Source organism: Oreochromis aureus, linkage group 5, assembly GCF_013358895.1.
Source record: "Oreochromis aureus strain Israel breed Guangdong linkage group 5, ZZ_aureus, whole genome shotgun sequence".
NCBI classification, from domain to species: domain Eukaryota; kingdom Metazoa; phylum Chordata; class Actinopteri; order Cichliformes; family Cichlidae; genus Oreochromis; species Oreochromis aureus.
Window position 1 is genome coordinate 9,160,569 of NC_052946.1, and position 15,160 is coordinate 9,175,728.

The 15,160-nt window shown below is 41.6% G+C and overlaps 1 protein-coding gene across 1 annotated transcript; it reads right to left on the bottom strand.

The window, feature by feature from the left end:
- Nucleotides 1-708: 708 nt before the first annotated feature.
- zgc:113054 (uncharacterized protein LOC541322 homolog) lies at nucleotides 709-14,537 on the bottom strand. The gene is made up of 11 exons (XM_031729839.2): nucleotides 14,221-14,537; nucleotides 12,399-12,588; nucleotides 11,812-11,903; nucleotides 11,481-11,713; nucleotides 11,030-11,266; nucleotides 10,875-10,949; nucleotides 10,076-10,292; nucleotides 6,608-6,816; nucleotides 5,548-5,620; nucleotides 3,080-3,197; nucleotides 709-1,561 (listed from the first exon to the last, which is right to left on the bottom strand). Exons 1-11 carry the CDS (start codon nucleotides 14,234-14,236, stop codon nucleotides 1,366-1,368), a joined length of 1,656 nt encoding a protein of 551 aa, XP_031585699.1. The 5' UTR covers nucleotides 14,237-14,537; the 3' UTR covers nucleotides 709-1,365.
- Between the last annotated feature and the right edge of the window lie 623 nt (nucleotides 14,538-15,160).

A 15,160-nucleotide genomic window follows, 5' to 3' on the forward strand; every position in this document is an offset into this window, starting at 1 on the left:
GTCACATTGCAGAGAGCGCTAATTGGCCACTACTTTTCATGTAATTGCTGCAACAGGGGTCACCTCCTCTGCTAACCTCTCCTTTAAGTATTGTTTTTCAGCACACAAACAGTTAATGGAGCAATTAAGATGGTTCTCACAAGCACCACTTCTGGGGACCATTTGGCAAGAAAGAGGTAGAGAGAAGCGGACTGGTGACTGCTCGGTCCATCGCGCTGGGATGCTGTAACCCTGCGTACGGTGTACGAGTCCTAGGCGAAATAGAGCGAGGTGCAAGACGTGCAAGAACACTCCCATACTGGTGTGACTGGTCACCGATGAAGCAAACATTGTGTAGGAGCAAATTTCTGGAGTTTTTAAGAATTCACAAAATATATTGCTGTTTACTGTTGCTGTCGGTAACAACATCAAAACTACCTGACTACTGTTATGCAGGTCTTCTTTGTCATACCAAACAGCGCACCAGGGCATGTGGCTTTGGGTGCCAGGGTGGTGGCAGCTGATCCCTTGGGTCTTTAAGGTAGCAGCCTCTGTGGATCAGGCTTGTTCCTATTTGCCTAATAGACAAATAGGTCAGGTCAGCGCCTTAGGAGTTTTTGTCACATTCTCGTCCCTGAACAATTTTTGCATCGTGGCACATCTATGGGGAAGAGGCAGCCGTGTTCAGGGACACCAGGATGCTGGCAAACACATGATCAATATTATTCATTTCACATGTCAGTGGTTTTAATATTGGGACTAATTGTTGTACACAGCACTCAACAGCAGCTAATGAGAGGAAAAAAACAGTCACACACAGTCTTTCACTTTAACATGCAAGGATAACTTCCCCCAGTTCATTACAACACAAAACCTTTTTACTTTTTATTACCCATTTGTATTTTTGACAGCATTTATCTGTGTTTGTGTTGGAGCAGATACAATAAAGTGTTACAGTCACAGTCATCAGTATGTTTAAGCAGCATCCAGGGAATAAAACACTGTAACAAAAAAGAAACCGTGATAATTTGGTCTCAATTGAAAGTAATGCTCGGTACTTTCCTGCTAAAAAAATTGATAATAAAAAAAATTGCTATAAAAATGTTTATAACTCTTTCCTGTATTTAACATTGTTGCCTTATTTTCCTTTCAGTAAAACATTTTCTGCTGTTCTACCACACTGGACATTGAACTAAGCCTACAGTCTGCACAGAAAAAAACCCCCAAACTCCCAAAACTGATATCACCTGTCCAGAAAGTGCAGTTTCATTTAAACTAATATTGCTGTTCAAGTCTCAAAGGGACATAATATGAATGCCACCTAGTTCTAATCCCTGGAGAATGAAGAAGAGGGGGGGAAAGTTTTCATCTCTTCATCTAACCCTTCTACCACAGACTTTGCCCACCTTCTATGACTAAGTTATGCCCTGTCATGTAGTCAGAGGCATCAGATGCCAAGTAGACCACTGCAGCTTGCAGGTCTGTCACTTGAGCCAGTCTACCAGCAGGAATATCTGACAGCCAGCGCTGCACCAGAGGCCTCAGACTCTCCGAGTGGATGAGAGGGGTGTCAACAATCCCCCTGAAAAGAGAAGCAGACAAAGTGAGAGAGCGAAAGAGGAGGGAAAAGCACACACACACACACAGACACACACAATGAAATCAGAAGACATCACAGTTCAGAGCCAGGAGTGACAGCGTTGTTTCAGAGCCACCACTTTGGTGACAAAAATAAACCCAATTATCCTTTGCAGAAAGGGCATGGCATGGCATCTCTGATGATATTTACTGTGGGACGGGTGGCACTTTAATGACTGGCACATCTCTGGAAGAGCCCATGGGTACGAGGGGACGTGTGGTATAATTTGCACATAGCCTTTGGTTAAATACTTATTATATTTCCCGATTGAAATGTGCTACTTTGATGCCGAGACAGTATTTAGGCGAAGTTTATCAGAAAACCGCTGCTTTTAGTTTGCTGGTTGCACACTGGCATCTAATAGCTCCGTGTCACAACAAATGCCATTTTCTCCACTCCTCTACAGTCAAATATCACAGAGCTTACATTTGAATAAATATGTCAACATGCCCGCCTGCGCCTAATACGAGACGACTTCTGACTTTCCCCACAATCGCTGTGACAGTGACTAAAAGCCATGAGGCCTGAATCATTGTTCGATGTATCCTGGTGCCTTGATATGGAATTCCAACATTTGGCTAAATTAGCACTTCCAAGGAGCGTGTGACACCTTGGTTAACATATTCCACCTCAATTATATTTCTCTTCAGCTGCCCTGTTATCTGGAACCTTTCCTGGCAATCAGAGGTACTGTTTTCCCTCAGCCAATTTTCTAGATAATGCAGCTTATCACCGCTGCGGCTAAAGTTGCCAATGGAATCAGGCTCCAGTCAACCTCGTGAGCGCTAATTGTGTCCCTTTTTTATGCATATTTACCGACTGTCACTTCAAAGAAATCAGCGGCCCATTGAGACACCCGGTTAGCGAGGGTGGGGGGGGGGAGCGAATTGCTTCTTTGCAAATTAAAATTAGCAAACAAGCTGCCGATAAATAAAGCTGAGCGTGGCGCGTGTGTGAGGGCTTTGTTCTGGGGCTGTGACTGGGCCCGGCTCGCCTGGTGCCACCGGACGGATTTGCTCAGGGATGGCTGGGGCTAAGAGATGCTTCACTTAACACCCCCCCGCCCCCTCAACCACCTCCCCTCCCGACACACATTCAAACAGCCCCCTTCCTGTGTTCTCCTCCTTTTTCTTCCTACTGCTCAGCTTCACAGACAAATAGATACAAACAAGGGCGCTATTGTTGCGCCGACACTTGGAGTGAGGTTGCAAATTTGATTCCCTAATTGAACAGAACAATTAGAGCAAGTGTTTGGTTGATTCATCCCTCAAGACGTCATCTAATTAAGCACTGATGCATTGTTTGAGGACTTAAATTAGTGCATCCCCCTCAAACGGGAGCTCTTCATATGAAAGCAAAACGGCGCTAATCACTGCCTCCTTTCGCAGCTTGCTATAATCAAAAGGTGGGCCGCTGTGTTTTGGAGAAAGACGAGGAAGGCCAAAAATAGGCACTACTTACGGCGAGATGCAGTTGACACGCACTCCTCTGTCAGCCCATTCAGTGCCCAGAGTCTGAGTCAGTTTGACCACACCGGCCTTGGATGTGTTGTACGAAAGCTGCTTCTGAGGATGGGGGACTACACAGTGAAGGGTGGAAAGAAAATGAGTTACTGAAAAAAAGTCACTGCTGTCCATTTCGGGAAGTGGCACGTGCCATTTAAGAAGGCAACAATTACAGCATCATTAATAGTGGTATGCACTTTTCACATTCTTATTAAAGCCTCTAGTTGTTTTATCCTTTGCCTTAACTGAACAGTTTCCTTCTTACAGAGGGCCAATAGCTTCTACGGTGCACATTCCAGTTCCTGTGGTTTCTTGTGCACACTACATAAAAGCTCTTCCATTAGCTGCTGGGGACTCTGTGGATGATGCTATGTAAAATTAATTGCTTATAATGTCCAGTTATGCTCTGTCCTCAGCAACAAAGGCAGGGAGCCATTTGTTTGCCTTGACCATCACAGATGCTGCACACTGCATGGGATGCCGGGACAGGGGCTCATTTTCTCCTGGTTGATTAATCATCACAAGGAAGGCTCCAAGTTACATACAACTTTAGTAGTTAACCTCATCACCCGCCGATCTGACTGCCAAATGGCTTCAGTGTGAGACCGGGGATGATAAATACCAGCCAGCTGCGGAGAGGCAGAGAGTGGTCCTGAGGAGAAAAGGGCTGAAAGAGCATCCTGCATGCAATGTAGGGATGTTGAAAAAAAGAAGACAAAGAGGAATAAAATTTGCAATGTAGGGGTAAAAGCTGGGATGTGTTGAAGAAATAACAAGTAAAGGGTGGGACAGGAGGATGGTAGCCAAGAGCAGGGTTCAGTGGCGAGATTGCAGAGGAAGGTAAGGTTGGGTTGGGCTGGGCTGGATAAGGGTAGGCTGGGACCTCAGAGGAGCAAGCGAGGAGGAGCCGAGCCCAGGGCTTACACGCAGATTGAAGGTGAAATCCGACTTATCAGGACAGGAAACACAGCTCAAAATGCCTAACAGCACTAATCCTTGCTCAAGACCTGATGATACGGCTGCAAAATACCATTCAGAAAATGCCTTCATCCTTTAAATAAACCTGCATTGATGTTTTTCGCCGTCTTAAAGAGCAGTAATCCCCAGAGAAGGGAAAAAGAAGTAGAAGGAGAGCATTCTCCAAAGCCCTCTTTAACATTCACCCTACTTATTGCCCGTTGCAAGTGGGAGAAAACATGCTCTTATCAGGCACGCCTTTTAAATTTTGAATTCTTCTGAGCAGATAAGGAGTTCAAATGATGTACTCTTTTCCCAGCTGCTGTTGTTATGTCCATTTCTATGCAGGGCAGATCTGCAGGTATGAGTGTGAGAGTCACAAATCCCTCAGTAAGGTCAAAACCAAAAAAGAAAAGAAAAGAAAAAAAACATCAAGATAGATATTTCCTGTCTGGGTGTCTTTGAGCTGCTGGCCGTCATTCAGAAAAAAATAGTTGTTGATGTTCAGAGCGTGTGTGTGTGTGTGTGTGTGTGTGTCGAGGGGGTGTTTGCAGGCCCACGCGCACATTCCATTCAGCAGATGGACAAAAAGCTGTCATTGTGCATTTTAATTGGACATTTACGGCTGCTTTTTGGTCGTCCACTTGGCTAGAACAGGTCCCATCTGATTACACATTATGACAATATTATAACAGATGTCCAGACCAATAAAGTAAATTCCTGAAGGACTGAGCGTAATGCGAGTAATTGATCATTTTCTTTATGCCGGCCTCTATTTACCAGCATGCTCCTGTTTTACAGATTGCCCCTGCAGTCGGGACTGGGGTCCATATGGCACGGCGCTTTACTGGCGATTTGACTATACTGCTGATGAAGTGTTGCAGTTCCTCTGGAGAAACCTGTTGGAAGAGGAACATTACACCGGTGCAGCGAATTACAAGGCTTTTACTAGGCTCCCACTAAACTCTAAAAGTGTCTTCCGCTGTTCAAACAAGGCCGTTGGCACAAGCTGGCGTTTTGCCGCGGCACAGGAACCCTCCCCTCCCAAGTTGGACCTCAGGTTGCCTTCCACATCCTCCAGACAGCTCCGCGGAGAGGGGATGTTTATTATGATGCAAAAATGCCTTGGCGAGACGCAATCACAACACTGCTACTGTATGCAGGGGTGGATGCATCTCTATAGAACTGTTTAACTGGGCTAAAAGTTGCCTAATCCTGTTTTAAAAGTGAAGGCTCACCTTAAGTTTCTCATAAAAGGAGAAAACTGCTAAAAAAAAAAGACTTTGTTTGAAGATGAAAATCTAATGCGATGTGCACTCACCCACATAGCTGTACAGCGCAAATGTATTTAACTCTCCCTTCCTCCCCCTCCTTCACTCTGCCCAACTCTCCACGCCAAATGGAGAGATTAAAAGCAGACATGGAGGGGCTCCAGAGAGAAAGTGGGGAAATAGAATCATCACTCACCTATTAGACTGGCCATGGAAGCTGTGTTGATAATCTTGCCGTACCCTTGCTTCAACATCACTCGACCCGCTGCCTAAGGCAAGGATTCGGAGGGGCGAGAGACACGTTAAACACCTTATTATTAAGGCCCTGATATGCCATGCCCAAAGCTGAGCACAGATCAACACAAAAACATGCAGTTTATCATCGGAGACGGGAAAACGTTTGGTGTGGATTTGAAAGCAGCACGAAAAAAAGGGTGGGCGTGGGGGGGTTGTAGGTTGTACATATAGATGTCTCGCAGCAGCTCGATAATTTAGGACTAAATTTAGTTTCTACAAAGGAGCTCAAGCTGGTTGGACCATTAATTAGGTCACAGTCTTAACTAGTTTGGACAGAAATAGAGTGCTGAAGGAATACGTCACCGAGAATCTGTTTGGCTCTTTTTTGCTCATATTTTACTGGGAATAATTTGTAAATATATTAAACTGATGGATGCATTTTTTATTTTAACATAAATTAACAACGTTTAAGCTATGAGGTGTTTGCATTAACTCTACTCGTTGTGTGTGCAGAATCAGGATTTTTTCCTTCTCGAGCTTCAAAAACAGCAAAAAAACATGACCCGTCACAAAAGCACAGATAATGTGGTTTACGTGTGTCAAGTCTTCAGCTGCTATAGAGGCAACTCTGTTTTAGATTTGCTTCACTAAACATGTTCATTCAAACACTTTCCTATTAGTGAATCTGACTGATCAATAAGAACATGATTCATTTTAATTTTGTCTCTATTTATAGATTAGTTTTTATTTTGGAATGAAAATAAACCAGATCTATAAAATGAGTGCAGTGAAATGAGCGAAAGCTACGGCGGTACGTACATTTTCCCTTTCTGGTAAACATAAAACACGTGTGTATTCTACAAAAAGTCTTCCTACCCAGTGTTTATCAAACCACAGGTGTATGTGGGTGAATCTCTTACAAAACCAATTTTGACAAAATCACCTGAAAAAACAAAATACTTCATAATATTTACTACTATTGCACACTACCCTCACACAGGATGGGAGGTGATACACACCTGACAGCACATGAAGGTCCCCCTGAGGTTCACATTAAAGGTTTGGTCCCACTCCTCTAGACTGGTGTCTTCGCTGGCTGAGTTCATGTTGATGCCAGCATTGTTACAACCGATGTGGATCACTCCCCATTTGGAAACGATGGCGTCCATCATCCTCTGGACGTCATCTGACTTGCTGATGTCAGCTGTTATCGAAATGGCATTGATACCTGTTTGAAAGTAACACAGAGATCCGGCATTTTAGATTCTTTTACACAAAAAGTAATGCACTAAGTAATGTGGATATAGTGAGATCACGTTTGATCAAACATTTTATCCTTTAGTATGCTGCCATCTGCTGGTCAAGACACAAACTTATGACAAAATTCAAAATGTGAAACTCATTTTGAGTGAATGAACGCAGGTCGTGCTTGTTTTCTCACAATTAAAGCCCGAGCTTGAAGCGTGCTATTCAACAGTGCTGCTGTCATAGCAGATTTTCCAGTTTAAGGCCAGCTTCACCACTTTGAGGCCAACACAATGTTGTGACTCTTACAGGTTTTCATTTTACTTCCTGGCCGTCATCTGTGTCTTTGAACTTATTGCTCTGCACCACAAGCGATCTTAAGACATCTGCAGTATTTCGGCTATGGCAGCGAACAAAAGCAGGGAGACTCCAGGCTGTTCAGCGTGACATTAATTTGGACGTCTTTAACAATTACGTCACAGCAGGGTGAACAGTCCGAAAAAAAGGAGCAAGTTATGTTAAATCAGGGTTGTAATTTTGTTCTTCTTATTAACTTTAAGGTAGGTTTTAAGGAAAGGAACAACAACCATAACAAACAATTAAGTGAGTAAAGAAAGGAAAGTAACCAGTAACTTTTTTCCCTTGATTACTGATTACAGAATAAAACTGAACCACACTGTCTTACGAGTTGTGGATTAAAGCCATCTTAGTAAGTGGACTTAGTTAGTTGACCTTTAAATTACGTGGGTGACGTCCATTCAATGAAACAAACACAAATGGAGAGTGTAAAATCACAATTGCAGGGGGGGATGATGAAATTAACTTAATATATACAAAATATACACATATGTATATATATATATATATATACACAATATATACAAAAATTCAAAGAATTTAGATTTGTAATAAATGTATTTTTAGAAACCTGTACATGTTAATAATCACTGTCTATGTAACAATGTTGTGTAAAGTCTAGAGCTGGGCGATAGAACGATAACGATATGTATTGCGAAATAACTTTTTCTCGATAGAAAAATTAAACTATTGCGATAGGCCTCATCTCTCTTGTCCTCTTAAAAAAAAGAAAAAGAACAGCCAATCCAAATTAAGTAGCGCAGAGCCGAACCAATCACAGCCGCAGCGTCACGTCACGTGACTTGTTACGTACAGCACAAGCGCCAAAGGCGCACATGTGTATTTGTTTTGCAGCCGTGCAGCCCGGGTAATGAAGGAAAGGAGTTTGCCGACTAGAGAAAAATCAACCGAGAGCGTGAGCGAAGGTTACCAAAAAAAAACAGATGATGGTTCCAATGCCGGAGAGCTTGTCGAACGGAAGGGCCACAGAAGTTCCGTGAGTGTGAAGGTATTTCGCTATTTCAAGCCTGACAAAAACAGAGTAGCGCACTGTAAATTGTGCCGAAAGCAAGTCTGGAAATACAATAAAGCGGTGCATGCTCAATCTCTGACTGAAAGCGCTAATTCGTCATTCAGCTTTTGTCAGACTAAAGTAACTGTTAAAACTGTTTGAAAAGCTAAGCTATACAACAAGGAGAGATTGAGAATTTCCTTTTAGTTCTCAGTTATTTGATATTGACAAAAGTTAGTCAATTTTGTCTGTTCTTCTGTAAAACGACCTAAGATTTATTTTTAGAATTAATATTTTGTTTCTAAGTGGAATTGACAATTTAGTAGTCTGTTTTGTTTGTTCTATTTTGAAACTTAAACGCTTTAGCGGCTCCATTTTGTGTAGTTTGCAATATTTGCCTTTATTTATCTGAAACTGAAGTCTCATGTTCCTTAAGTACATCTACCCTGTTGAACTTATTATGGGAAATAAATATTTTAATTAAAACAAGCTGCTAATTATTTCACATTTTACTTGTGAGCATTTAAATCTTACAAATATAGTTATTTGGTTTATATCGTGATATATATCGTTATCGCCTGAAATGAAAAAAACATATCGTGATATGAAAAAATCGTAAATCGCCCAGCTCTAGTAAAGTCTCACATTGATTGGCTCACCTGTTAAGAAGGAGACAGGGTACATATGCCATGATCCTTACAGTACGAACACTGACCTATATAACAGCCTCCTAGCCTATATAACAACCATAAAAATCGTTTAAATCTCCAAATCCACCATAACCAAACTTAAGATAGCTGTGGCCCGTTTTGCGGCCCACCCAAAACTTTGTTCACAACTCTGATCATTACATGTAGGATGAAGCATTTTTTTGTGTTTTTTTTAATGATTTTGATCTGACTGAAAATGTGTTTCTTGAGGCTGATAATCTGTTAATCTATATATAAGAAGCTTTATTTCTGCTCCATTCTAGCGCAGCCACTGGCAAGATACTAGTTTTTTATCGATTTACTGTAAACGACTTCTGAGTAGTGATGTGTGATACCACAGATTTTCTTTCTGATCCGATACCAAGTAAAATTCAGGGTGGTATCAATGATACTGATCCGATACTTTGTACAAAAACTTGTACAAAATGTTTTATTGCATTCCAAATTATAGCTTCATAATGATTACAGGACATCAGACTACTTGTTCTTATTGCTTAAAAATGCAGAATTATCATATAGAAATAAAAAACCTGAAGTTGTGCGCTATTTGAACACGTTGCCTGCCTGCAGCACTAAAGGACTCAGTGGGAGACGTCTGTCTCACCCTAGCAGCACCTTTCCTCCTCTTCAATTTGCCTCAACATCATATTCTGTGACATGATTTACTCTGAGGTGTTTGACGAGGTTAGTGGTGTTGCCACAACACCTCACTGTCTGCCACATGTATCGCAAACCGCGTCTTGGCTGTTTGTGGAGGTAAAATACGTCCACACATGACTCCGTTTACACTCAGCCATTGTTGTGAGTGCGCACGCCAAGGGGCTGGGACACATTTATACAGCTGCATATGACTATGAAAGGCGGAAGAGGAAGTAGTTCCGCTGTGTTCCTGTTAATGATAAACTACATATTTACCCCAAATTACTAAAATATCAATATTTTAACTTGAGAATCAATTCTAGAACACAAATAACTGGTACTGGAGGAATCGGTATTTCAATATCCGCACACCACTACTTCTCAGGGCCAACCTGCAGTACCTTAATAGCCCACCAGGAGGCTGCAGACCACTTTGGGAGTCCATTCTCTAAACTCGGATGGGCTGTGAAAAAACAAGGGCATTCAAGTCAGTCTTTGTTTGTTTTTTTGTTAGCACGCTTTACCTTTAAGGAAGAGCTCCTCAACGACTGTCTCAGCTTTTGCTCCATCCAGGTCTACGACAGCCACCTTTGCACCAGCCTCACCCAGAGCGTGAGCGAATGCTCGGCCTATGCCTTGTCCAGCACCTGTCACATAGGCCACCTTACCGTCAAGGCGCATTCGATCCAGGATGAAACGCCCTGTGACCCCACGGAAAACCTCATCATCTGTAATTTTACACTAATGAATGAGAATAGACAGGCAGATGAATCAATAATGGCACAGTGCAATAAGGAGTCCAAGTAAGCAGATACAAATCAACATAGAAAAGCTCCTGCTAACAAGTGCTAACAGGTATATTTTAAAATAGGATTTAAATTAGGATTTCACCGTATGAAAAAACCTCAACACAGACCTTTTAGATCGTCTGTAAGTAAAATTAACCACACTAAATAACTGCCCCAAACACCAACATTGAAGCTTTTGGTACTTTTGGTTCTTTACACAGGCTGCTGTTTGACAAATTTAACGGGAACACTTGTGGTAAAGGGATTAATATATCAAGCTAGGAAGCCACCATTTTTGCATTTCCATGGATTTGTGTCATGATGAGGGAGATGAATTGTTTATATGGTAAACTCTTTCTTTGGATCGGGTCATGAAAAGAATCAAATCACTACTTGGTAGGTGAGATTAAACTTGGATCCCGTTTATTCCTGAGTTGTAAGGTGTTTATATCTAGCATTTAATGTTATAGTATTGCTGATACTGTGAATAGTGAAGGCACGTGTATCAGCTGTGACTGAGGGAGGTTAACAGTACCTGACGCCGTAAGCACTCAGCGGCCGGAGGTACCCGACGGATAAGAGTGAGGCCGTCTCTTAAAGGGACAATGACCTTTCAAACAAGAAGGCATTATTAGAATAAAGGTTAACCAACAAACAACTGACTGCAACACGAAAACATCTGAAACTCACCTGCTCTACTCGGGGGTCATTAGACACAAACTGGTTGAACTCGCGAAGGGCCAGTCCATTGCTATCTGTGGTTTCGTTAAGATAAACCCTGGCTTTGAACAGCGAGTTATCGATACATATGACCCCTCGCAATCTGAGCATGTTGTTGTCCATGATAAATTTGTAATAGTTGATGTAGTTGTTTTTGTCAGCATCGATGAAAACCATGTCGAACTGTTCACCGGTGGTGGCTAATTCCTGGAACAGAGGCGACATTATTACAAAACTGACCCCATGACCCACAGTTTGTTCACTTATTGACAAAAAGGGTCAGCGTTAGCCTTGGACTGTTCTGATTATGGAACGCATGTGACACACAGTGAAGGCTAAGTGTTACCTAAAGGTATTTTTAGTTTGCAAAACAGTTCATTGCACCTTCAAAAGGATCCAAAGTTGATCGATTTTTACTCACGTTTAGTGTCTCCATGGCATTTCCAGTCTTGACATTAATCTTTTTACCATGTGGAGACTTATCAAAAATGGGCTGAGCGAACTCTTTAAGGTATGGCTCCAACTCGCAGGCCACTAAGCATCCGTCCTCTGGTAGCGCTTCAGCCATTGACAGAGCTCCATAGCCAGTGAACATCCCGATCTCCAGGACCTTCTTCGCTTGACTCATGTGGATCAGCATCTTCAGCGTTTGACCTGCCAAAAACAGATCAGAGATCATGTTATCACAATATGACTAAACCAGTAAAAAAGAAAATGGTATGGTGTAAGCAGCACATGTATGAAAGTCCCACCTTCAACGTGTCCAGTGATACATTCCTTGGGAAGCTTGAACATAGTTTTGCCCTCCTTGTGCACTTGATCCCAGTCATGAGAAAAAGTCTTTCTACAATGGAGTGTAATCGAATATGTTAATGCTTATTTCGATTTCGACTTCGATTCCCATGATGCATTGAGTTTTTCCTTTCCAGTCACCTTTCTCACTCACTATGTGTTAATAGACCTCTCTGCATCGAATCATATCTGTTATTAATCTCTGTCTCTCTTCCACAGCATGTCTTTATCCTGTTTTCCTTCTCTCACCCCAACCGGACGCAGCAGATGGCCCCGCCCCTCCCTGAGCCTGGTTCTGCCGGAGGTTTCTTCCTGTTAAAAGGGAGTTTTTCCTTCCCACTGTCGCCAAAGTGCTTGCTCATAGGGGGTCATATGATTGTTGGGTTTTTCTCTGTATGTATTATTGTGCGATCTCCTGTACAATATAAAGCGCCTTGAGGCGACTTCTGTTGTGATTTGGCGCTATATAAATAAAATTGAATTGAATTATTTCACACAGCAAATGCTTGGCGTGCTTTATGATTACAAGAGTGAAGTGAGGACTTACTTATAAAGTTCTGCAAGCGGTTCACTTTCCTGTGTGGTCATTTTCTCCAGGTAGTCATCCAGGCCACTGGCGATGTCCAGAGCCTTCTGCAAGTGGCTTGTCAGCTCTTCTGGAACATTCCCACAGGATGCAGCTATGTCCTGGGCTTTAGTTAAAAGGTCCACAATGACTTCCACTGGGGTGTCAGGAACTGGGGGGATGTCATATGTAATGTTACTTAATGATTTCTCCATTCTAGTTTTATTGTCATTTCCTGCTCCAGGTAAAATGATGCATCTCAGAAACTCTGAGTTGATGTTTAATATCAAGTAAATTATTCAGTTGGTTCTAAGAATATCAGAAAATTGAGGTAATGACTAATATGCATTATTCATGCATTATCCTTACAGAAACGTTTTTGTCACTTTCAGCATTTTGTGTTAGAAAAATAATAAATATAACTAAAGAAAAATCAGATAGACCAGAAATACTTTATTGATCTCCAAAAATCTGCCACAGCAGTCAGAAATAGTAAATACAGTATATAACAAATAGTCTTACTAAAGCAGAACAGTTTACTGGAAAAATCTAATATGACAATAAGAAATATGCAATATGAAGCAAATAAGGTCAATAATGTAAAAACTACACACAAAGAGGAAAACAATTAAATATAAAAAAGCACAATAAATAAAGGAGCTCACTAAGCAGAAAGCATTATATTGTGTATACTTACTGCATAGTAAAGTGAATAAATTGATTACTAAGCTAAGTAACAGTTTCTTGCCTATAATGAGTCAGCTGATATCTGCACTCACCAGCCACTTTGGTAAGAACACCTGTTCAACTGCTTATTAATGCAGATATCTAATGAGCCAATTATAGGGCAGCACCTCAGTGCATTAGGGCATGTAGACATGGTCAAGATGATGAAGAACATTTGAATGGGGAAGAAAGGTGAACATGGTTGCTGATTCCAGACGGGCTGATTTGAGTATCTTAAAAACTGCAGATCTACTGGGATTTTCTCACACAGCCAACTGTGGGGTTCACAGACAAGGCCCAGGAAAAGAGAAAACATCTGGCGAGCAGCAGTTCTCTGAGAGAAAATCTCTTGTTAATGTCAGAGGTCAGATGAGAATGACCAGACTGCTCAAAGCTGACACTAACTCTAACAACCACTTGTCTACAACTAAGGCATGCAGAAGAGCATCTCCGAGTGGGATGCTCTGTAACGGGTGATACATCACGGATGCAAATCTATCATATTAATATGAACCAAAAAGTGTGACTGATGTTTCCAGCTGTTGTTCAATCTATGCCAATAAGAATGAAGGCAGTTCTGAGGGGAAAAGCAGGTCCCACAATAATCCTAATAAAGTGTCGCCTGAGTCTCTAAAGGAAAAACAAAATACCTGAATTATTCAAGAGGACACAAAAAGTTTTAACAGGGACCTCCCAATAAAAGTAAGCAGTTTACTTAAACCTAAGGCACTCTACTGGAAATAAGTACTTTCACTTTTAGACTTTAATATTGCCCGTGTTAATATTTTGGGAAAATATCCCACTTTTTATTCAACTGCTTTACACAGATAAAGTTACCATAACGTTGAGAATTAAAACTGTGCATATAACACCAGCACACAAACACATTATAGCGCAGCTTAATACACAAGTAATACAAATATACACAGTTCATAGTACTGTTCTGCCACATATACGTTGTTCATACGTCTGTAAAGTTAATCTTTATATATCTAAAAACTTACAGTAGCCGTTGAGACTTGAGATATCGATTTATCAGAACAGGAGTAAAAAAAAAAAAAATTGGCAATAGTCTTACCTTTTTCGGTTGACATGCTTTCGTTTTATGGGCGTGACGCTTTTACCGAGTAGAGGACGCTAATCTGTACCTGCGGAGGTAGCTGAAGTTTCAGTTATATCACCAAAACTATGCTAATTGTTAAGTAAGGCGGAGAGACTGGCTTGCACAACAACGACTTTTCATTATTCAACTGGTTCTAGCACGTGACAGCGGCTCCTGCTTGCCTCCGACCAGTTTCTGAACGCTCGAGCCAGAGAAACGTGCGACCTCAGACTGGTTATCAAACAGCTTTCCCAACTCAGGGTGTCACTCTCTGAGAAGAAGCTGGGTAGTGAGTGACCGAATGAGTGGGTGGGCGGTCGGCTGGGTGGAAGGGGGGGCCGTCAGTGAGGCAGTTTGTGGGAGGACCTGAAATGTCTGAAGTTCCTGAAATGATTTTGGCTATTTATGGCTGACTGCGATCCAAGAAGAGAGCAAAACTCCAACCAGTACCATTAGCTACACGTGTGTGTGATATAGATAAATAGATAGAGACTTGATCCCGCAAGGGAAATTACTGTCTCACAGCTGCAGCACAAAGAATAAAAATAGTATAATCTTCAATAAAAATAAATTAAAAAAAAACACTGTAAAAAGTAGCACAGGACCATAATGAATGCCTTAGTATGTGGAATTTTATATGGAACAGTTATAAAATAAGCTAATGCCATACAATACTGAGTTAAAACAGCTACACCAGATACAGAAAAGTGAATAAATACATTGAAAACAATAAAAAAAAAAGTTAATACAAAAACACGTCTAAGGAGCTTGGAAAGAAAAGCGTCTCGATTTTTTATGTTGCTTGAAGACGTTTCACCTCTCATCCGAGAAGCTTCTTCAGTTCTAAGGGTCAAATGGTGGAGAGTCCCAGATTTAAACCCAATGGGAGTTTCCCCCCAAAGAGGGACAAAGGACC

Excerpts from the sequence above, each read along its gene's own strand:
- zgc:113054 (XM_031729839.2), bottom strand. Across the intron at positions 6,817-10,075 it reads TGAGGAGCTCTTCCTTAAAG|GTATCAATGCCATTTCGATA; the intron begins GTAAAGCGTGCT and ends ACTTTCAAACAG. Across the intron at positions 1,562-3,079 it reads CGTGTCAACTGCATCTCGCC|GGGGATTGTTGACACCCCTC; the intron begins GTAAGTAGTGCC and ends TTCTCTTTTCAG.